At 39.0% G+C, this 22,220-nt stretch overlaps 1 protein-coding gene across 11 annotated transcripts in view; it reads left to right on the top strand.

The window, feature by feature from the left end:
• PPP3CB (protein phosphatase 3 catalytic subunit beta) overlaps positions 1 to 22,220 on the top strand; it is a 45,912-nt gene that overhangs the window by 8,858 nt on the left and 14,834 nt on the right. For 5 of the 11 annotated variants that reach the window (XM_060769197.2, XM_060769198.2, XM_060769196.2 and 2 more), the window contains exons 3-11: positions 4,730 to 4,854; positions 11,535 to 11,646; positions 13,132 to 13,277; positions 14,516 to 14,655; positions 14,734 to 14,811; positions 14,900 to 14,994; positions 16,791 to 16,916; positions 18,021 to 18,098; positions 19,153 to 19,179. In XM_060769197.2, coding sequence (XP_060625180.2) covers positions 4,730 to 4,854; positions 11,535 to 11,646; positions 13,132 to 13,277; positions 14,516 to 14,655; positions 14,734 to 14,811; positions 14,900 to 14,994; positions 16,791 to 16,916; positions 18,021 to 18,098; positions 19,153 to 19,179 — 927 coding nt within the window. Of the gene's footprint in view, positions 1 to 1,599; positions 1,821 to 4,729; positions 4,855 to 11,534; positions 11,647 to 13,131; positions 13,278 to 14,515; positions 14,656 to 14,733; positions 14,812 to 14,899; positions 14,995 to 16,790; positions 16,917 to 18,020; positions 18,099 to 19,152; positions 19,180 to 22,220 lie in introns of all 11 variants that reach the window. The other 6 variants (XM_060769199.2, XM_060769200.2, XM_060769201.2 and 3 more) reach the window with 2 other exon arrangements.

Genomic DNA, 22,220 nt, shown 5'->3' with positions numbered 1-22,220 from the left:
TTAGGTCAGTGTCTTCTGTTTAACAATTGCTGGGAACAATGCAATCTATCTTTGTCTCTCAGTAAATGATAGTAATGCATCCTTGACATCTGCAACTTTTTCCTGGGGAGTAAGTCTCTCAGCCCCTGGCTTCTAGAGTCCCTAATTAGGTCAGTGTCTTCTATTTAACAATTGCTGGGAACAATGCAATCTATCTTTGTCTCTCAGTGAATGATAGTAATGCATCCTTGACATCTGCAACTTTCTCCTGGGGAGTAAGTCCCTCAGCCCCTGGCTTCTTGGACTCAGAGAGACCAACATAAGGAGCTACAGGTTCTTGGCAACTTCCTCCTTTCCATCTGAATCAGAGATTCAGATGAAAAAGGGGTGACAGATAGTGGTAATTCTCACTTTGAATTCTTTGGTGTGTAGAGAAGCATGATCTTTTGGATTCCCTTCTGTCATAGTTTCATGGGTAGGAACCGCAAGACCTTGTCCTTCTGTTTAATGCACTGATTTCTCCTACCAGAATTTTTTAGGATCTCACAGTTTAATTTATAATCTATCTTTTATCTCCCTGTTAAGTTTCTTCTTTGCTGTTAGGATCTTAGCATGTTTTCTTCATTTTAAAAATGCCTCTAGAACTGATGCAAGAGGACATAACTCAAAGGTGTCTGGATTTCTTCTCTGCAGCACCCATAAAATGACAGATATCTAGTTCTTTACAGACCCTGTCAGCAAATCTTTATGTAAACAAAACTAGTATAGCAGTCCTATGATTCCCAGTGAAAAATTAATAATATACATTCATTTCCGCCTGGGAGAGGGTACTAGGAGATTTGTGGGGATTTGATAGCACAAACAACTTCATCAGTCTTACACTGAAGCAGGACTGGGAAATTACCAAATTTTGGGACAAGGAAAAAGGAAGCAGCACACACAACATGATGGAAATAATAAGCAAATCTCCAGTTCATTTCAGATTCTCTGATTGGTTTTTCATATACCAATTACAAAAAGAAACTGCTGGGATCTTCATCTTGTTACAGAGTACATTACTGGACTGTGGCACACGGAAAGTAGGGAAATGGAAGCTTTAGAAACTGAAATAAACTTGTAACAGGCTTTGGGGAGTTTTATGTTTGCTGATCCTTATCACAACCATTCAGATGAGATGCTCTTGTTTGTTTGTTTTTTGTTGGGGTTTTTTTGTAGATTTACTCTTTTGTTTGAAATGCTTGTCAAAGACCTACTTTTAAGTTGCAGGGCATGATTTTTTGGCGATTAGAGCTGCTCTTGATAGTAACGTGTGGGATGCTGGCAGACACATAAGCAGTAGATGCTGAAATGTAAGAAAAATGATTGCATTGGAAAATTTTGTGTTCTGTTTTTCCTTTGAACATGCTGGTCATTTTATATTATATGGTTAAATGTAAACATCCAAAGACACTAAGCATTAGGCTCCTGTTGGGATTAATTTTTAAAGAGACCAAGAATGGAGCCCTTGACTGTCTCCTAGAAGAAATTCACAGGAGAAGGTGACTTACAGTCATTAAGTAGCTGATGTAGTTATTACAGAGTTCCTTTGTTCCATCTGGTGAGGTATCTTTTGAGTTTCAGTTGCTGCAGCATGATGATATGAACATGTATGTTTGAATCATTTTATTCCACCATATTCAAGCATGATCTTTTTCCATCCTGGCCGATAAAGCAAAGTAAAGGTGAATTGGTTGGGCGTGTTCAGATAGTGGTCAGTGCTTTGTCCTATCAAAAGGAAATGCCTATCATTGAAAGAATCCACACCGTATCCACTGCTGAACAGCACCTCCTTTGATCCAAAGGTATTGAGAGTCCTATCATTAATATAGATTCCACCATAGTTAACAAGTACCTATGTCTGTGGGCACTATTTTAATATAAAATTTGGCATGAGAGGCAGAAATGTCATGCAAAGAACAGGGATAGTTAAATCAGGAAAAGTACAGTATATTACAGTTAATGTTTTTTTAAACTAGGGAGTATACACATGTGAACTCAAACTACTAAGTTAGGTAGATAAGTAAAAAAAATGAACCGTCTAGAAACCTCTTGAAAATGTCTTCTAGAATGCATCTAGGGTGATTTTTTCTTGCCTTCTTCCACTTTTTTATAATTTCCAGTTTGGTGGCCGAATATTCAAATCTATGCTTTTTAATACGTTGGAGGTAACTTAATGAGCCAAATCTAGCTGCTCTCCCCCTTTCTCTGATTTGCTATTCACACATGCTCAGTAATGGATTCTGGGGGCAGCCGCTGTATTCCTGCCCTGTTGTAAGCAGGCAAATCCAGTTACAGTAGGGTTAGCTACAACAGAATCTCATTCCTTATAGTCTTTATTTCATTGTTTATTGCTAGATAGAGGATGAAGAGTAAATTGTAGTCAGGACAGGTGACAAAGTCTTCATAAAAAGGCTTCACTGTTAGCAGGTTTTGATAACTGAGGTATTTTGGACAGTGTCTTTGGGTGTATGATGACTAGACAGCTGATGTTCTTTAAGGGACAGATTGCATTGTCCTATTTCAATCTAGTTTCAGATATTTAGATAGTATTCCCATTGTACTCCAAGATACAATGAGTCCTGCCCTGTTGGTGTTTTTTGAGCTCTTGAAGATTTATGTTACTATTAATTACAATATTGCCCTTAAACAGTTCTCCTGGGTAAGAAGTGGACTCACTGTGTCTACAGAACTAGTTTCAGGGAGTGTAAAGCACCACAGTCTCTAAACTCTGGGTTTTCACACGATTCCATTCTGTTTCCCCCATCCTGTTTACTTATATGCTGATGTTAGGTGAGATCAGTAGGAGATTTAGGGTTGGATAGCATCAATTTCACTTCTCTTACCTTTGGCAGTGAGGTACGATTTGTAGACCAGTACCTATAACAGGATAGGCAGTTGTTAATAAAATAGCATTTGAATCCTGGTAAGGTAGTTTCTCTCTTGATTAGTGTTTTTTAGATTTGGGGATTGGGTAGGTGACCTGCCCTGGATGCTTTTGCACCATCTAAAAGACAGGATCTTTGAGACAGGAGGAGAAATAGACTTGGTTTAAGGGCAGCTATGACCTTTACTGCACAGAGATAATATGACCACTGCTTCCCAATTGGATTATTGAAATGCACTTTAGTCAGAAGAGCACAATACTGATTTTAGAGGAACTGCACTGGCAGCTAATACACCTCTGGCCTGAATTCTAGGAGTTAATGATGACATTTAAAGCCCTAAATCAGGGGTCCTCAAACCTTTTAAACAGAGGGCCAGGTCACAGTCCTTCAAACTGTTGGAGGGGCAGATTATAATTTGAAAAAAACATAAATGAATTCCTATGCACACTACGCATATTTGCAAAAAATCCACTTAAAAACAATACAATTATTAAAATGAAGAACAATTTGAACAAATATAGACTTATTAATATTTCAGTGGGAAGTGTGGGCCTGCTTTTGGCTGATGAGATAGGATTGTTGTTGTTGTGTGCTTTCAAGTTGTTTCAGACTTAGGTTGACCCTGAGCAAGGGCTGGGTAAATGACCTTGGAGGGCCGTATCTGGCCCCCGGGCCTTAGTTTGAGGACCCCTGCCCTAAATGATCCAAAATCTTAATGTGTGGAAGAGTCCCTCTTCCACACATTATATGTCTGTCCGTTACGATCTGATGGAACAGGCACCCTCAGTGACCCACCAGTAGAAATATAAGTTTCTATGTGAAAGCTTGAGAAGAAGGTATTCTCTACTTTGATATCTTGGTTTTGGAATGTAGGCCTGCATGACATCAGTACTGGTTTATTTTTGGCACCAAATTAAAACATTTCTCTTTAATAAATACTTTAGTCTTTCATACTTTTCCCTCTGTCCCAAATCTAGGTATATTCTGAGAGCAGGTTGCAACATAGAAACAAGTTGGCCGCAGAAGTTAAAGCTTTAGGTAGCTGGTGGCATTCTGTTAGGATCTCATTAAATCCACTCCTGGCATTAAACCTGAAAGAAATTAGCCAGATTTCTGACCTCTGTCCCTAAGTAAATTCAGCACTCTTCAAAATTCACATAAAAGCCAGAGTCAATTCCCTGTAGGGTGCCACCAGCCACCACTGCCTACCTTACCTAAAGGTGGTGACTGTTTCTGTCCCCCACCATCGAAGGATGCAGGATGACACTACAAAATAATCTTAGTTCAGCTTTGGCTGTAGAATCGTTAATGGCAGTCACACAAATAGTGAGATTGTTTTGGGTGCTGCTTTACAATATTGTGTGGCACAGGACAAGTGTGATGTGTTCAGCAGAGTTGGCTGCCTTCAAAGCTATTTATCATTGGTGTGTGAACCTTCCTTCATGTGGCACTGGGGAAGGGGACGTTGGAAAAATAGTAACAAGATGAAGAGAGAAAGGCCTAAAACCAAGTGCTATTAAATCAGTTGAAACTTGGTAAGTAAAGCGATGTTAAATTCCACTGATTCCATAGGTTTACTCTAGCTGGGCCTATCAATTGGCCTTAGGCACAGATCTTGTTCAGTAAAGGTTGATTAGGAGCTGAAAAACAGATCTCATGAGATGTTCTAGTTCATATATAGGTAAGCTGCAGGTGATGATCTTCGTTATGCTAATCTTGCTATGCAGTGCATAGGGTTTTATCTGATTTACTGTTATTTTCAATTTGGCTGTTTTATTCCACCAAAAATCACTTTAATTCTTTAATCATCAGCATTTTCATTGCAGTGTGTGGTGACATTCATGGCCAATTCTTTGACCTAATGAAGCTATTTGAAGTGGGAGGATCACCTGCTAACACAAGATACCTGTTCCTTGGTGACTATGTAGACAGAGGATATTTTAGCATAGAGGTAATTGAATGTGTGCATGTATGTACTGATGTTAATTTTAATGATGATGGTGTATGTGTTTGTGTATGAAATCATTTATTTGTTGTTATGATTCACTTAATAGTGCTACATCGTGGTAACATTACCATTTCTCATTGGAGCCAGAGTTGAAAATTTTGATTCAAGAGTTTCATTTAGCCTATCAAGATCTGTACATTTCTTATTCTCTTCTTGCACCTCGGTTTCACTCCAGATTGATTGGTATGTAGATAAGATGCCACATGGGTCCTCTGTCCAAGTCCACAAATCTGCTTGCCAGGCATGAGTGCCCCTGTCCTCTGGCCTATAGGGCACTCTGTGTACAGATCTCTCCCACATTTCTACTGCACCTTTCAAATAATCAAGATAAGCCTATTCTGATGAGTTGGAAAGTCTAACACCAGTCTGGTTTTGTTTTTACTTTCCCCGTGCCTTTTACAAATATGAGAATGCCCTGCTTCTTTCAACAATTCCGGGCATGCCAGAGGATGCAGGGGAACAGATTAGTGTAACTACAAAAACAAAACAGTTGATTAGTAAGACAGTCCAGCATTGTAAGCCCCTTGTGTCATTGTACTGTAGGGAAGTAGGATGTATAATTTCTGCTGCATGTTGCTTGCTTGCATGTTGGTTTTGGAAGTGCATCAGTAAATGAATAGGAAGTGCCAGGTGTAAGGCAAGAAACATTCAATTCCATATGGGCTAGATGAAAAGAAGTTCTTACTCTGTACTGGGAAAAACAAGGAAGATTTCAATTTCTAATGTTCATAATATACTCAAAAGCCATGTAGACAGGCAGTCCCCAAGTTACAGACATCCAACTTGCATATGACTTATAGTTAAGACCAGGGCTGAAACAACAGCAAGTGAGATAAATCTACCCCGAGGGAGGGAAATTCACTCCTGAAAGAGTTGTCATGGGGAAAAGGTGTTTGTTTCAAAAACATACCAATTTTTCAAAATCCAGTTGTCACAGGGACAGAAAGTGATATGAAATCTTCTGAACAGTGGCATAGACAGCAGAACAAATGCCATATATATGTGGCAGGAGTTACGCTTAAAAATGAACTTGTTCCAACTTACATACACATTCAACTTAAAAACAAATCTGCAGAAACTATCTTGTCTGTAACTTGGCTTGAACTTCATACGTTTCATATTTTTCTCCCGTTTTCTTCACTTTTAACATACATATGTCCCTGTAAATTTCTTTATTTCTTATTACTGTGTTGGGAGCCTTTTTGAACTCTTTTCTTCTAGATGTTTTCAGTTAGTTTCTGTTGTTGCTTTAGTGGTTTCATCTTTAATTCTGAGAAATATCCTTTCATAGCAACCTGAATGGCATCCCAGAGCATTCTGATTGCAATACCTTTGTCTGTATTCTCTTTACAATAACCAGTAAGGCTTTTCCATTGTGGCATCATTCAGCAATATAGATTTATCTGGCCTCCAATTAGACATAATACTTTTCCCTTTCAAGTGAAGTCTCACTGGATTATGATCTGAAAAAAATTCCTCAAAATTAACAGTGTGAATAGTCAAAGATCTTCAAAACAAATACATCCCAATCCTAGAAAAAGAGTTATGTCTAAGATTGCTCTAGTCTATCAGTCAAAAATGCATAATCATTTCTTTTTCTTGGGATTATCAAAGGATTTTCCTTTATGATATTAAGATGCTTGTGATCAACCTTTATCATTTTCTTATAAAGTTGTTGTTGCGCTGAATCTGAAATTAATTTTCTTGCAAAGTAAATGGAAGCTTCCTCTGAAATGCAATTCTCAGGGTCTCCGGTAAATTCAATCTAGTTCTTGTTTCAAGTTGTCAGCATCCAAAAATTTAACCAAAGCAATAATCATTCTTTCTCCTACATTCTCACTTCTATCTTCCTGAAATACAAACAAAATCTCCTGTCTTTTCCATGTTCCATATCCATTTTTTCTGTTGTTGCTTCTGGGGTGCTTTCCCTATGTAATGCGGTTGCTGAATCATAGCAAGGAAAGGCAACAATCATATCCTTCTGACATGTTTTTCCGTGACACCAGGTATAAATCTGGACTCAAGTGATGCATCCTTGATCCCTTTTTACCAAAACCTGTGATTGCATCCCCATCACAGCAGAGTGCTGTCAGTAGGGACCAGCAACCCGTTCTGTTGACACTGAAGTCTGTCTGCACAGTTTTCAAAGTAGATGTATGTAGCTTTTTTGATAGCGACAGTTCAGAGAATTACTAATCAATGGATACTATGTTTTCTGTTCCTTTGTATATAAGAAATTTCAGCAGAATTTGACTCTGGGATTATATCTGTGAAGTTAGCAAGTGAATGGCTTGCTAAACCGACACAGCTTGTATAAATTTGCATTCTGTGCTAGTACCATGTGTGAGCTTTGCTTCATTCACAATAGAATAACAAATAAACATGAGAATGAAGCATTTGCATTGAAGACTCATGTGAGTTTTGTGCTAAATCTGCCTGCCTACCTCCCTTCTTGCCTTCCAACCTTCTTGCCTTCTCACTTGTAGCCTTTGCTCCTGAGCCTCACAACATCTGTTTTTCTTGTGGTCTTGAGGCAGATACCGTGTAACTGCTTTTTCTTCCTTGCAAACCATCCAGGAAACAACCTTGCATGGAAAACTCAATTTGTTTTGTAACAAATTTCTAATTCACCATAGAATTATAGAATCAAAGAGTTGGAAGAGACCTCATGGGCCATCCAGTCCAACCCCCTGCCAAGAAGCAGGAATATTGCATTCAAATCACCCCTGACAGATGGCCATCCAGCCTCTGTTTAAAAGCTTCCAAAGAAGGAGCCTCCACCACACTCCGGGGCAGAGAGTTCCACTGCTGAATGGCTCTCACAGTCAGGAAGTTCTTCCTCATGTTCAGATGGAATCTCCTCTCTTGTAGTTTGAAGCCATTGTTCCGCGTCCTAGTCTCCAAGGAAGCAGAAAACAAGCTTGCTCCCTCCTCCCTGTGGCTTCCTCTCACATATTTATACATGGCTATCATATCTCCTCTCAGCCTTCTCTTCTTCAGGCTAAACATGCCCAGTTCCCTAAGCCGCTCCTCATAGGGCTTGTTCTCCAGACCCTTGATCATTTTAGTCGCCCTCCTCTGGACACATTCCAGCTTGTCAATATCTCTCTTGTATTGTGGTGCCCAGAATTGGACACAATATTCCAGATGTGGTCTAACCAAAGCAGAATAGAGGGGTAGCATTACTTCCTTAGATCTAGACACTATGCTCCTATTGATGCAGGCCAAAATCCCATTGGCTTTTTTTGCCGCCACATCACATTGTTGGCTCATGTTTAACTTGTTGTCCACGAGGACTCCAAGATCTTTTTCACACGTACTGCTCTCGAGCCAGGCGTCATTCTGTATCTTTGCATTTCATTTTTTCTGCCAAAGTGGAGTATCTTGCATTTGTCACTGTTGAACTTCATTTTGTTAGTTTTGGCCCATCTCTCTAATCTGTCAAGATCGTTTTGAATTCTGCTCCTGTCCTCTGGACTATTGGCTATCCCTCCCAATTTGGTGTCGTCTGCAAACTTGATGATCATGCCTTCTAGCCCTTCATCTAAGTCGTTAATAAAGATGTTGAACAGGACCGGCCCCAGGACGGAACCCTGCAGCACTCCGCTCGTCACTTCTTTCCAAGATGAAGAGGAAGCATTAGTGAGCACTCTCTGTGTTCGTCCACTTAACCAATTACAGATCCACCTCACCGTAGTTTTGCCTAGCCCACATTGGACTAGTTTCCTTGCCAGAAGGTCATGGGGGACCTTGTCGAAGGCCTTACTGAAATCCAGGTACGCTACATCCACGGCATTCCCCGCATCTACCCAGCTTGTAGCTCTATCGAAGAAAGAGATCAGATTAGTCTGGCATGACTTGTTTTTGATAAATCCATGTTGACTATTAGCGATGACTGCATTTGTTTCTAAGTGTTTGCAGACCACTTCCTTAACAATCTTTTCCAGAATCTTGCCCGGTATCGACGTGAGGCTGACCGAACGGTAGTTGTTTGGGTCATCCTTTTTTCCCTTCTTGAAGATTGGGACCACATTGGCCCTCCTCCAATCTGCTGGAACTTCTCCCGTTCTCCAAGAACTCTCAAAGATGGTTGCCAGTGGTTCCGAAATGACTTCCGCTAGTTCCTTCAATACTCTGGGGTGTAGTTGATCTGGCCCTGGGGACTTGAACTCGTTAAGAGCTGCCAGGTATTCCTGGACGACTTCTTTCCCAATTTGGGGTTGGATGTCCTCCAATCCCTCATCCACTCCATCTTGCTGAGGTTGAAGACTCTCTTTTTGTGAGAAGACCGAGGCAAAGAAGGCATTAAGTAGTTCTGCCTTTTCCCTATCCCCTGTCAGCATTGCCCCATCTTCTCCTCGAAGAGGTCCTATCGCCTCCTTGTTTTTCCTTTTTCTACTGACATAAGAATAGAAGCCCTTTTTATTGTTTTTAATGTCCCTGGCAAGTCTGAGCTCGTTTTTTGCTTTAGCCTTGCGGACCTTTTCCCTACAGGTGTTGGCTATTTGTTTGAATTCTTCTTTGGTGATTTCTCCCTTTTTCCACTTCTTGTGCATGTCTCTTTTGTGTCTTAGCACAGTTAGAAGTTCTTTGGACATCCATTCTGGCTTCTTTGCACTTGTCCTATTTTTTCTCTTTGTTGGCACGGTTTGCAATTGCGCCTTGAGTATTTCACTCTTGAGAAATTCCCATCCATCCGTAACTCCCTTGTCTTTTAGTATCTGTGTCCACGGAATGCTGCTCAGTGTTTCCTTCATTTTTTGGAAATCAGCTCTCCTAAAGTCCAATGGCTCATTCAATATATGCACTACTATAGAATAAGGATAGGATAAGTGATATTAAGTGAACTTTGTGTTTACATTAACTGGGCATTTTGTTATAATTCTTCCTACTGGACTTCTTTGTTACTGTGTTCCATTTAGTGACTGTTAGCAGATGATATACTCAAAGTTTAATTCTCCCTCCCTGCTTTTTAATGTTTACATACAATTACTGGTGGAGTCTGGCCAGATGATTGTGAAGTGCTACTAGTACATCGTGTTTCTCATTTAATTATAATACCTAATTATTCCAGAAAGATCAATAAACTCCCAAACTGGTGGGCAGAGCTGGTTTTGTTCTGGGCAAGGGTAAATAAGCCACAGTTTCATCCACATGCAGGTTGAGTATCCCTTATAAGAAATGTTTGCAACCCGAAATGTACTGGATTTTGTACTTTTGGAATGCTTGCATGTACATAATGCAATGTCTTGGAGAATGAGGCTCAAGTGTAAATACAAAATTCGTTTATGTCTCATGAATACCTTATCCGCATAGCCTAAAGGTAACTGCATTCACAGTATCTTAATAATTTCGTATATGAAGCATAGGTCTTATACATTGTATCATCAGAAGTAAAGTATCACTGCCATTTGTACAATTTTGGAATTCCAGATAAGAGATACTCAACCTGAGAAATGGAGGTACTGTGAGTGAGGAAACTAGATGATGGAGGTTTGCAACTACTCTTCATTCCCCTGCCACACCACATTTACAGTTTAGGAGTAATAGACTTGGTGACTCTCAGGTGGTGATCATAATGACAACCTAGTCTGACATATTATAATGCCATTTATCTGTGGATGCCAGGAAATAAGATTTGGAAACTAAAGTGGTTCAAAATGTAGCTGCTTAGATTTGGCTAGGTTTCGTGTGGTTGCAACATGTGATACTTATATTTGTTACACTAATTGTCAATATACTTCCAGAACCATTTAGTCTTTCAATCCTTAGTTTGAGGTCAGGTTACATGAATGGTCATGTTAGTTTTTTCTTCAAGCCAAGCTCTGTTTCCATGGTCTAACTTTATGTGAAAACAATTAGATTGGTGAATAGAAAGAAAAGAGCTCTTATTTGCTATAGCCCCTCATTAGAGGAAACATTTCTATTTAGAATTAGACAACTTCCATCTTTACAAGGCTTAATTATTGAAAAACCTATCTGTGTATTACTTTTTTCACTCTTTGGTGGATTGTAATTGAATACTTTCTGTGACTATATTTTGTAAACCCAAACTTTATCAGCCTGAGCAATGTTTTAATTTCAAATTGCATATTGTTCTTGTTTTAATGATAACATTTTATATTCTTGTGTGTTTATTTTGTATACAATTATAAATTACTCTGTTAGCCTATTTTTCTAAAATGTATGATATAAATCTATTAAAGAAATGAAACAAGGATAATGTGAATTCCTGTTAATGTTTTATATCAGAGCTTTCCAAACTTTTCATGTTGGTGACACAATTTTAGACATACACCATTTTGTGACATAGGAGTTCAGTTTTTGCTAGCAAACCAACTGCTTATATGAGATTCAGACAAATAAGTTGTGGTAATGAAATGTGCAGAGACACAACCTCAACAAAAAACTTTTCATTATATTAAAATATATGATTTGTAAGATAATGACACACATTTCTAGATTTCTTGTCATTTCACATTATTTCTCGTTATGTTCACGCATCACACAACAGCCAACACATACAGTATGGAAAGCTCTGTTGTAGATTAACGTATTGTTTTCACCTTTCACATGCTTTTCTACATAATTACATATAACTAGGTATCTTTTTCCTTCAACAGTGTGTACTATATTTATGGGTCCTGAAGATTTTATACCCAAACACATTGTTTCTTTTGAGAGGCAACCATGAATGCAGGCACCTCACAGAATATTTTACTTTTAAGCAAGAATGTAAGTATGAATAATAGAACCACTTGTTAGTTTCCCACATACTAGTTATCACATTTTCTTCTTCCATATTTTATGATTGTGTTAAAATATAAAGTGTTCACTTCAAACTACTTCTGAAAAAAAGGAAAACCCCTTTATATGTTCATCTTAGCTTTACCATAAGTTAGAAATGGTTTGAAGACACAAAAACAAAACTAGTATAGAATATAGGATGACAGACAGGTGGGAATTTTGTGTGTGTGTGGTTATCTTAATAATTTTGTTATGGGAGAGTAATTGTGATGAAATTTCTTGCTCAGTTGATGCGCATGAATAGCAACATTACTTTCACGCTTCATGATGTTGGATTTTATATATTAAGAAAATACATAATTTTATCTAATACTAGTTTGGTTACCCAGCATTACCTGGGTTATTTGAAAAAAATATTTTTTTTAATTTTACAAAATGCATATGGTTGTGGGTGAACTACAACTCACATCATGCCAGGTTAACCCCGAGATACTCCATCAGTACTTAAAGTTTGTTATGTTGGGCAAGTTTGCTCTAGATGCATCTGGTGGAGCTCAGTGTGCTCTCTAGCTGTAGGGTAAACTATAACTCCCACTATGGTCCAGGTCCATCATCAGTGGGGGTCACAATTTCTCTCTACAACTCCCAGAAAGAAAAGTCAGTTCCCTCCCCCCCCCCCCCCCCAATCAAATTTTGGCACATCAGATATGTGTGCCTAGTTTGGTCCAGATCCATTGGTATTTGGATTCACAGTGCTCCCTGGGTGTAGGTGAATGAAACCTCCCCCAAATCAAGGTGAATTCTCCCTAAAGATCTCCAGTATTTTTTGCTGGCCATGGGGACTCTGTGTACCACGTTTGGTGGAATTCAGAGTGCTTATTGATCCTAGTACCTACAACTCCAAAATGTCCAGGCCAATTCCCCTCAGAACCCACCAGTATCCAAATTTGGGCATATCAGGTATGCATGCCAATTTCGGTCCAGATCCATCATTGTTTGGGTTCATAATGTGCTCATGCAAATTCCACACCAATTGAGAGATCAGAAATAATGGGATGTCTGTGGTGGAGAAAACACATAAAATCTAGGATGGAATTGCCCCATATGTAAGCTTTCACTTGGGTGGTGGGTAGTATTGTGTTTGTGGGGGACATTGGCAGCGTTCTTGCACATGTTCATGGTGCTCGCTATAACCTGCAGTGTCATTGAAGGGAGGACCATTGGTGTCTCCTGTGTAGTGGGAGCTATACACACAAGAATATAAAATGTTATCATTAAAACAAGCACAGTATGCAATTCATGAAAGCAGGATCCTGTCTGTGTAAGTGGACACCCCAGCCACACACATACATATTTTTACTTTTATTATGTGTATAGATTTTATATTAATAAAACAGTTGTATTCAAATGCTATTGTCATGTAGTTATGCCATACATGCATATTTAAAATACCAGCATTTTTCTCCGTTATAGGTAAGATAAAATATTCTGAAAGAGTATATGATGCTTGTATGGAAGCTTTTGATTGCCTCCCCCTTGCGGCCCTTCTCAACCAACAGTTTCTTTGTGTCCATGGTGGACTTTCTCCAGAAATAAATACAATAGATGACATTAGGAGGGTGAGTATTTGTTAGAAAGGAACGATAGCATAGAAGGTTTCTGTAACACTCTAGATGGATCTCTCTTCATGTTAACTCATGTTTTGTTAGACATCAAAGAGAAACGTCAAATGCAATCCTATACATGTCTATATAGAATTAAGTCCCAATGAGTTCCAAAGAATGTACTGCTAGATAGATGTGTCTATAATCTGCAGTTTCAATTTTCTGAGTAGTGAGAAGTTATTATATGAAAAAGTGAGTATTTTGCATAGCTGAAAAAAATGGTTGCAGAAGTCCTTATTTGAGAAAATAAACATTAATGAAATATCAAACGGGTTCATTGAAAATAAATAAAAATAATTGATTGTCTTCATTTTTCTGTATGTGCCATGTGATCATAAATAGTTTTAAAGGCAATGTATCAATCTATCAGATAAATAAATAAATTCACACTGTACAAGCACTCTAATATATAGAGCAGACCAACACAACATACGGCCTGTGGGCTGAATGGAGCCCTCAAAGGCCTTTCTTGTGGCCTTTGGGTGGGGCTGGACTTCCCCTTCACCCAGTCGTCCCTTCACATCACCAAGCCCTTCACCAGTCCTGCGCCATTCCCAACCTAGCAGATCGAAAACAGCAATATGAGTAAATGAATAGGAACCGCACTAAGCAGGGAGGTATTTTAGGCATGGCATTTCAGAGGAAAGTTTATGAACAAAGAAAGCTCTTCAGCAAGGAGATGGAGCGGCAGCATCCCCCTGTGGCCGGAACTGAGCACAGACTCCAAAAGATGCCAAACAGTGAGGGAAAAAAGCCTATATATACCTCTATCCATCATCTATCTTGTCATTGTATAATAAGCATTGAATGTTTGCCATATGTGTGTTCTGTGATCCGCGCTGGGTCACCTTCGGGGTGAGAAGGGCAGATTATAAGTACTGTAAATAATAAATAAGTAATAGACTGATAACACACTGGTGTGACTTATGGGGAGTAGGGAAGGCTACCACCAACAAGCTCTAGTAGATTCCAAATTATGTGATTTTACAGACAACCACTTGAAGTATTACTGTTACATGTAAGCAAATTTCTCTATTTAGTGGAAACTGTTCAGTACCAAATGCATATTATTTTCTTTATAATAGTCTCTCCCTCTTTTTTCTGCTCCCTCCCTCTTTTTCTCTTTCTCTCATTTATTATTGCAAACAAATAAATTGTAAAATGGATCGCTATGGTGTTTTTCTTTTAAACAGCTAGATCGATTCAAAGAACCCCCAGCATTTGGACCAATGTGTGACTTACTATGGTCAGATCCTTCTGAAGACTTTGGAAATGAAAAATCTCAGGAGCATTTCAGTCATAATACTGTCAGAGGATGTTCCTATTTTTATAGGTAAATAAAATCAGATTATCTTGATATATTACTATTTGAAAGGAACCCATTATGCTTATAGTTAATTTTGTTTCACAGCTATCCTGCAGTTTGTGAATTTTTGCAGAATAATAATTTGTTGTCTATTATCAGAGCTCATGAAGCACAAGATGCAGGGTAAGTCTCTTGCCTTATTCATTAAGAACATAACATTTAAAACTAGAAGTTCCTTGGAGATGCAAAAGTAACTGTTCTTATTTTACAGTTACAGAATGTACAGAAAAAGTCAAACAACAGGCTTCCCATCATTAATAACAATTTTTTCTGCACCAAATTACTTGGATGTCTACAATAATAAAGGTAATGGATTTGCTTTTATGAATGGTATAAAATGTTTTTTTAAATAGAAAAAATATTTTAAGCAGAACAATCAGTCTACCATCATCTGGCATCTTCATGAAAACTGAATCATTGGAGAGGGAAATTAAGTATGCAATTCAAATACCACTCAAAGCTCTGGTTTTGACCTTTAAAGCTTTATATGTCATGTTCAGTTGTTTGATGGACCATATTCTCTCTTATGATCAGGCTGTGTTTTGTGATTTGCAAGAGATGCCTTTGTTTGTGGCCCACCACCCTCACAGGTGTATCTAGTGGGAATACATGAGAGGGCCTTCTCAGTGGTTGCCCCAGGCTCTGGAACTCCCTTCCCAGAGAGGGTAGACTGGCATCCAGTTACTTTCTTTTCAGAGACATGTAAAGGCTTTGTTTAGACAGGCATTTGATGGTTGACTGTATAAAGTCTGTACCAGCAAAATCATCTGTTGGATCTTGCACTGGGCTGTATTTGTGTGTGTTTAATGACATATGTTTTAAGTTAGTTTAATTTTTCACTGTTTAATCTTGTTTAACTGTTGTACTTGGTGCATTTTTTATGTTTTTTAATTTGCTGTAAACTATTTTGAGCTCTTCCCTTGACCAAAAGCCGGCACATTTCTGCTTCCACCTTCACAGTGGGGCTCCACCAAAGAATTCACTAGAAAAGGGAGATATCACCTGCAGCAGTTGAAGTCCTTCCCGCTCACTCTCATCCATGGCCTCAAACTTTCCAACATGGTTTAGAAAGAGAGACGTACTGCCTGTGAGAGGCAGGAATCACCCTTTACCCCTGGGAAGCAAGATCAGGGTGTACGGGAGAGAGGTAGACACCCTGTCCTCTCAGTGCTCAGTAGGGGTATGCAAAACTGATTCTATTCTGTTTTTGGGAAGATTCTTCCTGAAACGGAACCCAGGGTTCTGAATTACGAATCCATCCCCTTTCCAAATCTCCTGGGATCTTCCCAAAAACAGAATGAGGGGGACCTGAAATTCGAAACAAAACCAGAACAAAAACAGAATGGCTTCACACACCCCTAGTGCACAGACTCAGACCTTACCCAGGCAAAGGAGGTGGAGGGTCCCAGTTCTTTCTCCCAGAAGGCAGTCCTCACATGGTGAGCCAGGGCCAGTTTGGAGCATAGTTGGTCCTGCCCTGCCAAGTTGTCATCAACCTCCCCTACACACACTCCCATCAAAAGAGTTGGCGGGGGAAGGGAGGGGGTGTTGAAGAGCTCTTTCACTTGGACTGCTCTGTGGCTGAAGATGGCAGGAGCTCCTGTAGCATCTTCTCAGGATCAGATACGAAGAAAATGGGACTTTCAGAGTAGTGGGAAGTAGAACAGCACTCCTGAGTCAGATTGTTTTGAAAGGAAGATTTTCCAGTCCATATCAGCAAGGCCATTAAAGATTCTGACCTTGAGCATCCTATTCTACTGGGGACATCCAGTAGACCCAGATTTCCTCCAGGGATCTGATAAAAAAATATTTGGAAAGGACTGCAACCCCATCACATTAAGATTCCTTTTCTAGAGAATTTAATGTATGTCATGGGTCAAACCAGCTTCTCTAAAGCCCCCATCACTCATACAAATTAAGAGGCTCCTAAATATCCCAAATGAAATAATATCAAAACTGCAGATTGTCTTGATGGATTTGCCAGGTTGTGTTAAAGTAGATGCTTTAAACGTCCAACAAAATAAGAAAATGGAGGTAGATCTTAAAGGTTTGCATTAATTATTGAAATGAAATTTCCACTAATATCTACATTTGTTTTGTAGCTGCTGTATTAAAATATGAAAATAATGTTATGAATATTCGGCAGTTCAACTGTTCACCACATCCTTATTGGCTGCCAAATTTTATGGATGTCTTCACGTGGTCATTGCCTTTTGTAGGAGAGAAAGGTAAATAACATCATGAAACAAAGCATCAAAGCTATGTTTTAGTCAACTTTAGATTCAGTGTGGTTATTTGGGGTGCTGATTCAAAAAATCACTTTAGCTAGACCACATCAGCTCTCGTTTCTGATACAGAATGTATACCATCCAGTAGTCGCCATCTGCTCGCCTACAGAAAACCATATTTAATAAGCCTTGACACTATAAGAGGGTTTCGCGAGACCAGTTGCTCTCATTGCAACGGTGTAGTAATAATGATGCTGTGGATCATATTTTAGTTCTTGCAAACCACAGGTTGGGAACCACTGTATTAGAGGTATCGGCAGACAATTAACTAAAAGCCAGGCAACCACATTTGTGGAACTTATGGTCACTACTCCAAACACAGCCTACTAGCCAAGTGAAGCGTTTAATTATTGCTCTCAGGCAGGGAGCAGAACCAGAAGGCTTATTTAGTCCTCTGCTGAATATCACATAGTGTTTTACATTACTGGGGTGCAGATTGATGAATACATTGCGCAAAAAACTTTTTCAGATTTCATAAATAAATTATAATAAGTCATCATTTATATATTAGCTTTGATCAAATATTGGAGATTAACAAGAAAAGTGTTAGGTCTTCATGCCATTTGTGAGCTATTCAAATATATTTAAGTGGCCACTGCTTGAAGGAAAGTGCTGAATGAAATGGATCCCTGATGATACCCAGCAATGCTATTTCTACATAGCATGAGTTTTGATGTAGGGTTGAAAGTTGACCTAATGGTCAAGGTCCTGTAAAATTTTAGTGCATTGTAAATGTACGCTCGTGTAGTTAGCCTCGACAATTGTGCACCTGACTGAACAACTGGTACTCGTACCTTGAGCTCAGCAATTGTTTAAGGATTATTAACTTCATACCACTGAGTCAAAGGTGTATACTTACAGAATGCATGTATGCAACTTCTGAGAAAGTGCAACTGCTTGCATAACTATTTTTACACCGGCATAGTGCACTGTACTTTCAAACGTTTCCTTGCAATGCTCATAAATCTGCGTGAAGCCTGTAATTTGCAGTCTTAAAATGTGCAGTCCATACTAAATTGTGATTTTTTTTCTCCTCAAATTCAGTAACAGAAATGTTGGTGAACGTACTAAGCATTTGCTCTGATGATGAACTGATGACAGAGGGTGAAGATCAATTTGACGGTAGGACTGCCCCTGTGACTAACAATTCAATACTGTATTTTATTTTGGAAGGAAATTTTGGATCAAACGGCATTCTTTTTATTATCAATATTTACTTTATTAGGCAGAAAAACTCTTGAATATAAAGGATTCTCATCTATTAAAGCTTAAAAGTTAGCTTAAACATTAAAATGATTTCTTAATGGAACACACTACATTTGTGGGGTAACCTTGCCCAACATGATACCCTCAAGATGTTTTGGGCGACAACTGCAATCAGTCCCAGTCAGCATGACCAAACGCTTGGTCATGATAGAAGTTGGATTTCAAAATACTGAGGACAATGCAGGCAAAATATGAAATCATCAAAATACCTCTAACTGAATTTCCTGTCTCTTAAACTTTGAAAGCTGCTCCTTCATATTCTCAACTTCTTGAATTTTTTTCATGTGTATGTACAGCCAGCCCTCCATATAATCAAATCCGCAAAAATCAAACCTGTAAATGAGGAGGGCTGACTGTTTTTCATAGCTGTTATATTTGTGTTCATAGGTTTGTGTCCTACACATATGTTCTGTCACCATTGAGTAAATCCACTGAAAGCTAGACATACATTCTAGACATACTGCCCCCGGTGGTGTAGTGGGTTAAACCCCTGTGCCGGCAGGACTGAAGGCCAACAGGTCGGAGGTTCAAATCCGGGGAGAGCACGGATGAGCTTCCATGCGGGGACATGAGAGAAGCCTCCCACAAGGATGTTAAAACATCCAAATATCCGGGCGTCTCCTGGACAACGTCCTTGCAGACGGCCAATTCTCTCATACCAGAAGTGACTTGCAGTTTTTCAAGTTGCTCCTGACACACACACATATATATTCCATATTATTAGTTGTGACTAAGTTCTTAACAAAGTGCAGCTTTCTCTAAAGGCAGCCATTTCCCATTCACTCCCTCACTTTTTTCAGCCTTCTTTCTTTATTGTCTCTGCCGATGTAAAATGTCTTCCTTTTAGTTTTTGTCACTCACCTTTTTCTCCATCATTCACTTTCTTTTTAACTGGACTCTCCATCTGAAGAACAACTCATATATGGCAATAAAAAAGGTACAGACTAGAAAAAGTCATGTTGTGTTGAAATACGACTTCCTTGATTAGAATTCCCCAAGTAGAGAACACATTCATATATTTTTCTTATATAAATGTGTAGTATTTGTTTTATTGCCAGTCTTTCTATAACATTTTACAACATCTTTCTGTGCATGAAACACTTATCTTCTCTTTTCCTGCTTCCTTTTTAAAAATAGAACTTCATGTTTTATTATTTCCAACACTTTAATTGTGCATGAGTATGAAAACTTTAAATGATTTGTCTTAAAAATGTACTGTAAGCATTTTAATTGTAAATTATTTGCATGACCTTTGACCCATATAATGTTCTGGATTCTGTTTGTACATTACTTCCGTTCTGTTCCAGCTAATACTTACATGAGACTTATGGCTATTTTGCCAGTTTCACTTTGGTGCATTAATTCATACATGCATTTAAATTTGGAGACCGTCTCATGATAACGAATGTTTGTGTAGTCATTATTCCAGGCATTAAATCTTCATAATAGGAAGTATATTTTAATTGCTTTGAAAAGAGTATGTCTCACCCACCAAGCAATCCAAAGAGATGCAGTCAGAATAATAATTAAAAAAAACAGAAAGGTTAAATAAGTAGCTCCCAAGGCTGTTTGCATTACCAAAATAAAAATCTAGATGGGGATAAGAATATTCCAGTTGAGTTCCCTGTGTAATTTACACCTATGATATAGCCTTTGTGAAGTATAAAGCATTGCATGTATACTGGGAGAAAGAAGTAGCTACTCCAATTAACAGCTGTACCTATGATGTAGTCTATATGATGTGTAAAGCTTTGCATGTACCCTATTCCAGTTAGCAGCTGCTTCATATGTTAAGATTTCTTACATGAAGGCACATCATTTGTATGATCTATGTATTCAAAAAACTTGTTGAGTGGGGGCATATTTAGATTACCTATTGGCTGAATAATCTAAATGGCAGCTCTGTAAGTATGGGAAGGTATCCTTGCACCATGCTCCTCTGATGCTCCAGAGGCAAGGCTCTTGATGAGTCTTTCTATGTCCTAAATAGAAGAGCTAGACCTTCCCCTCCGTTCTGTCCTGCCTTGCACTGGGGAATAAAGCTGTTTTTCTGCTCTAGCTCAAGAGACATAAAAATAAGTGTTTGGGGGGTTTTCTCTCCACCTTAACCAGGATTTTGGAAATCACTTTAGTTGGCGAAATATGTAAAGAACAGGCAGCTCTAAATTATCTTTAGTCAGGAGGGAAGGAGACTAGTAAAATGTTCAGGCAGGGTGGACAGAGTTTGGACCAAGAGGAATGGAGCCTGAATTTACTGGTGGTTAATTTATTTATTTATGACATTTATATCCCGCCCTTCTCACCCCAAAGGGGACTCAGAGCAGCTTAAAAGTTATATGGACATACAATATATTATATGATTAGCATAGCAAAATATTAGTATTCTATATTATTGTGGCTCAATTATTTGGTGACCCATAGATTTACCTCTTTGCTTCAGAGGGGAACCACAAACATGGAAGATTTGTGTCCAGATCCCAAATAGAGCAAACGATTTACGTCAATGCTAAAATTATTCCATGGCCCAAGGTGCTTATCACACTTGCCCTCTTATATTTCTAGTTCCCAGAGTCCTGAAAAAGATAAGGATGGAAAAATAATAGAATCCTAGATTTGGAAGTGATCACACGGACCATCCATCCTAACCTCACCATGCAGGAAAAGCACAATCAAAGTACCCCCAACAGATGGCCATCCAGCCTCTGTTTAACAGCCCCCAAGGAAGTAGCCTCCACTACACTATGAGGCAGTGAGTTCCACTACTGAACAGCTCTCACAGGCAGGAAGTTCTTCCTAATGTTCAAGTGGAATCCCTATTCCTGTAATTTGAGCCCATTGCTTTGGGTCCTAGTCTCCAGGGCAGCAGAAAAGAAGCCTTTTCCCTCCTCCTTATGACAGCTTTTCAAATATTTAAACATGGCTACCATGTCTCCTCTCAACCTTCTCTTCTGCAGGCTAAACAGACTGTGAGTCTCTGCCCCCAGACCTATTGAATCAAAAAGCATCCCTGCATCCTTATCTGGGCTGCTTACAGTTGCTTGGAAATTGAGTAGGAGATGACTATCCAAAGGATATAATGCAGCCAGGAGGCCATCTACAAAATAGTTTTAAGAGGTGACTTAGCTAGTGGATTGGAGATGATGGAGGGGAAAAGGTTTCATTACCAGTCAGCTTTGGTGGCACCTGTTTTAACCTTTTTGCAGTTGGGTCTTACTGATACTTCTTTGAGTAGCAGTTTTTTTGGTCCATAGTGTGTCTGCATTGAGAGCCTGCATTTAGAGAGTGTAAAAAGTTGTAGTTCTTGAATTGGACCTTTCATTGTTTACAGAACGTTGTTTACCTTCCTTCTTTCCTGAACTTAAAGAGAGGAGTTGTCATAAATTGGATGCATGAAGGGTTTTAAAGTTTTATAGAAAGAACACTGTCTCTCCCAAAATTTGATTATTTGTTTGTGTCTCCACGAGATGTCCCAGGTTAAATGGAGAAAAGGGTATTAGCAGTCATGATGTCTCAGTAGCTGAGATAATCTATTGAAGTTGCTAATAGGGCTAAATCAGTGGCAGTTCCAAAAGTGATAGATACCTATTTGCAGCCACATATTTCATTATAGCAGCCCCATCTTGGGAAAGATGTTCAGGGCATCTTGTTCTTCTGTTAGACATTGCAAGTCTGATGTGCTTCTGCTAATGCAGGTTTTAATAGACATGTTTATAGGCATGGTTCTCATGAACTAGATCTGTATTTTCTTCTCATCCCTGGGAGAAAATCACTTGATCAGATCCTGGTGCAAGCATGCCTTCCCCACATTGCAGGAGTATTCACAGTGAAGGTTCCTTTCTTGCAGCAGTGTGAAGTGTGTTATACTCATCTAGAGTGTTTTGAATGCAGACTTTGTGGTTTTTTTGTAATGGTCGATATGGCTTCCACGTCAAGATTGTCTTTGGGTTTGATATCCCTTCACAGGGTGCGGGTGGAGAT

Source organism: Anolis sagrei, chromosome 3 (assembly GCF_037176765.1).
Source record: "Anolis sagrei isolate rAnoSag1 chromosome 3, rAnoSag1.mat, whole genome shotgun sequence".
Classification (NCBI taxonomy): Eukaryota; Metazoa; Chordata; class Lepidosauria; order Squamata; family Dactyloidae; genus Anolis; species Anolis sagrei.
This window is presented reverse-complemented; position numbering and strand designations above follow the sequence as displayed.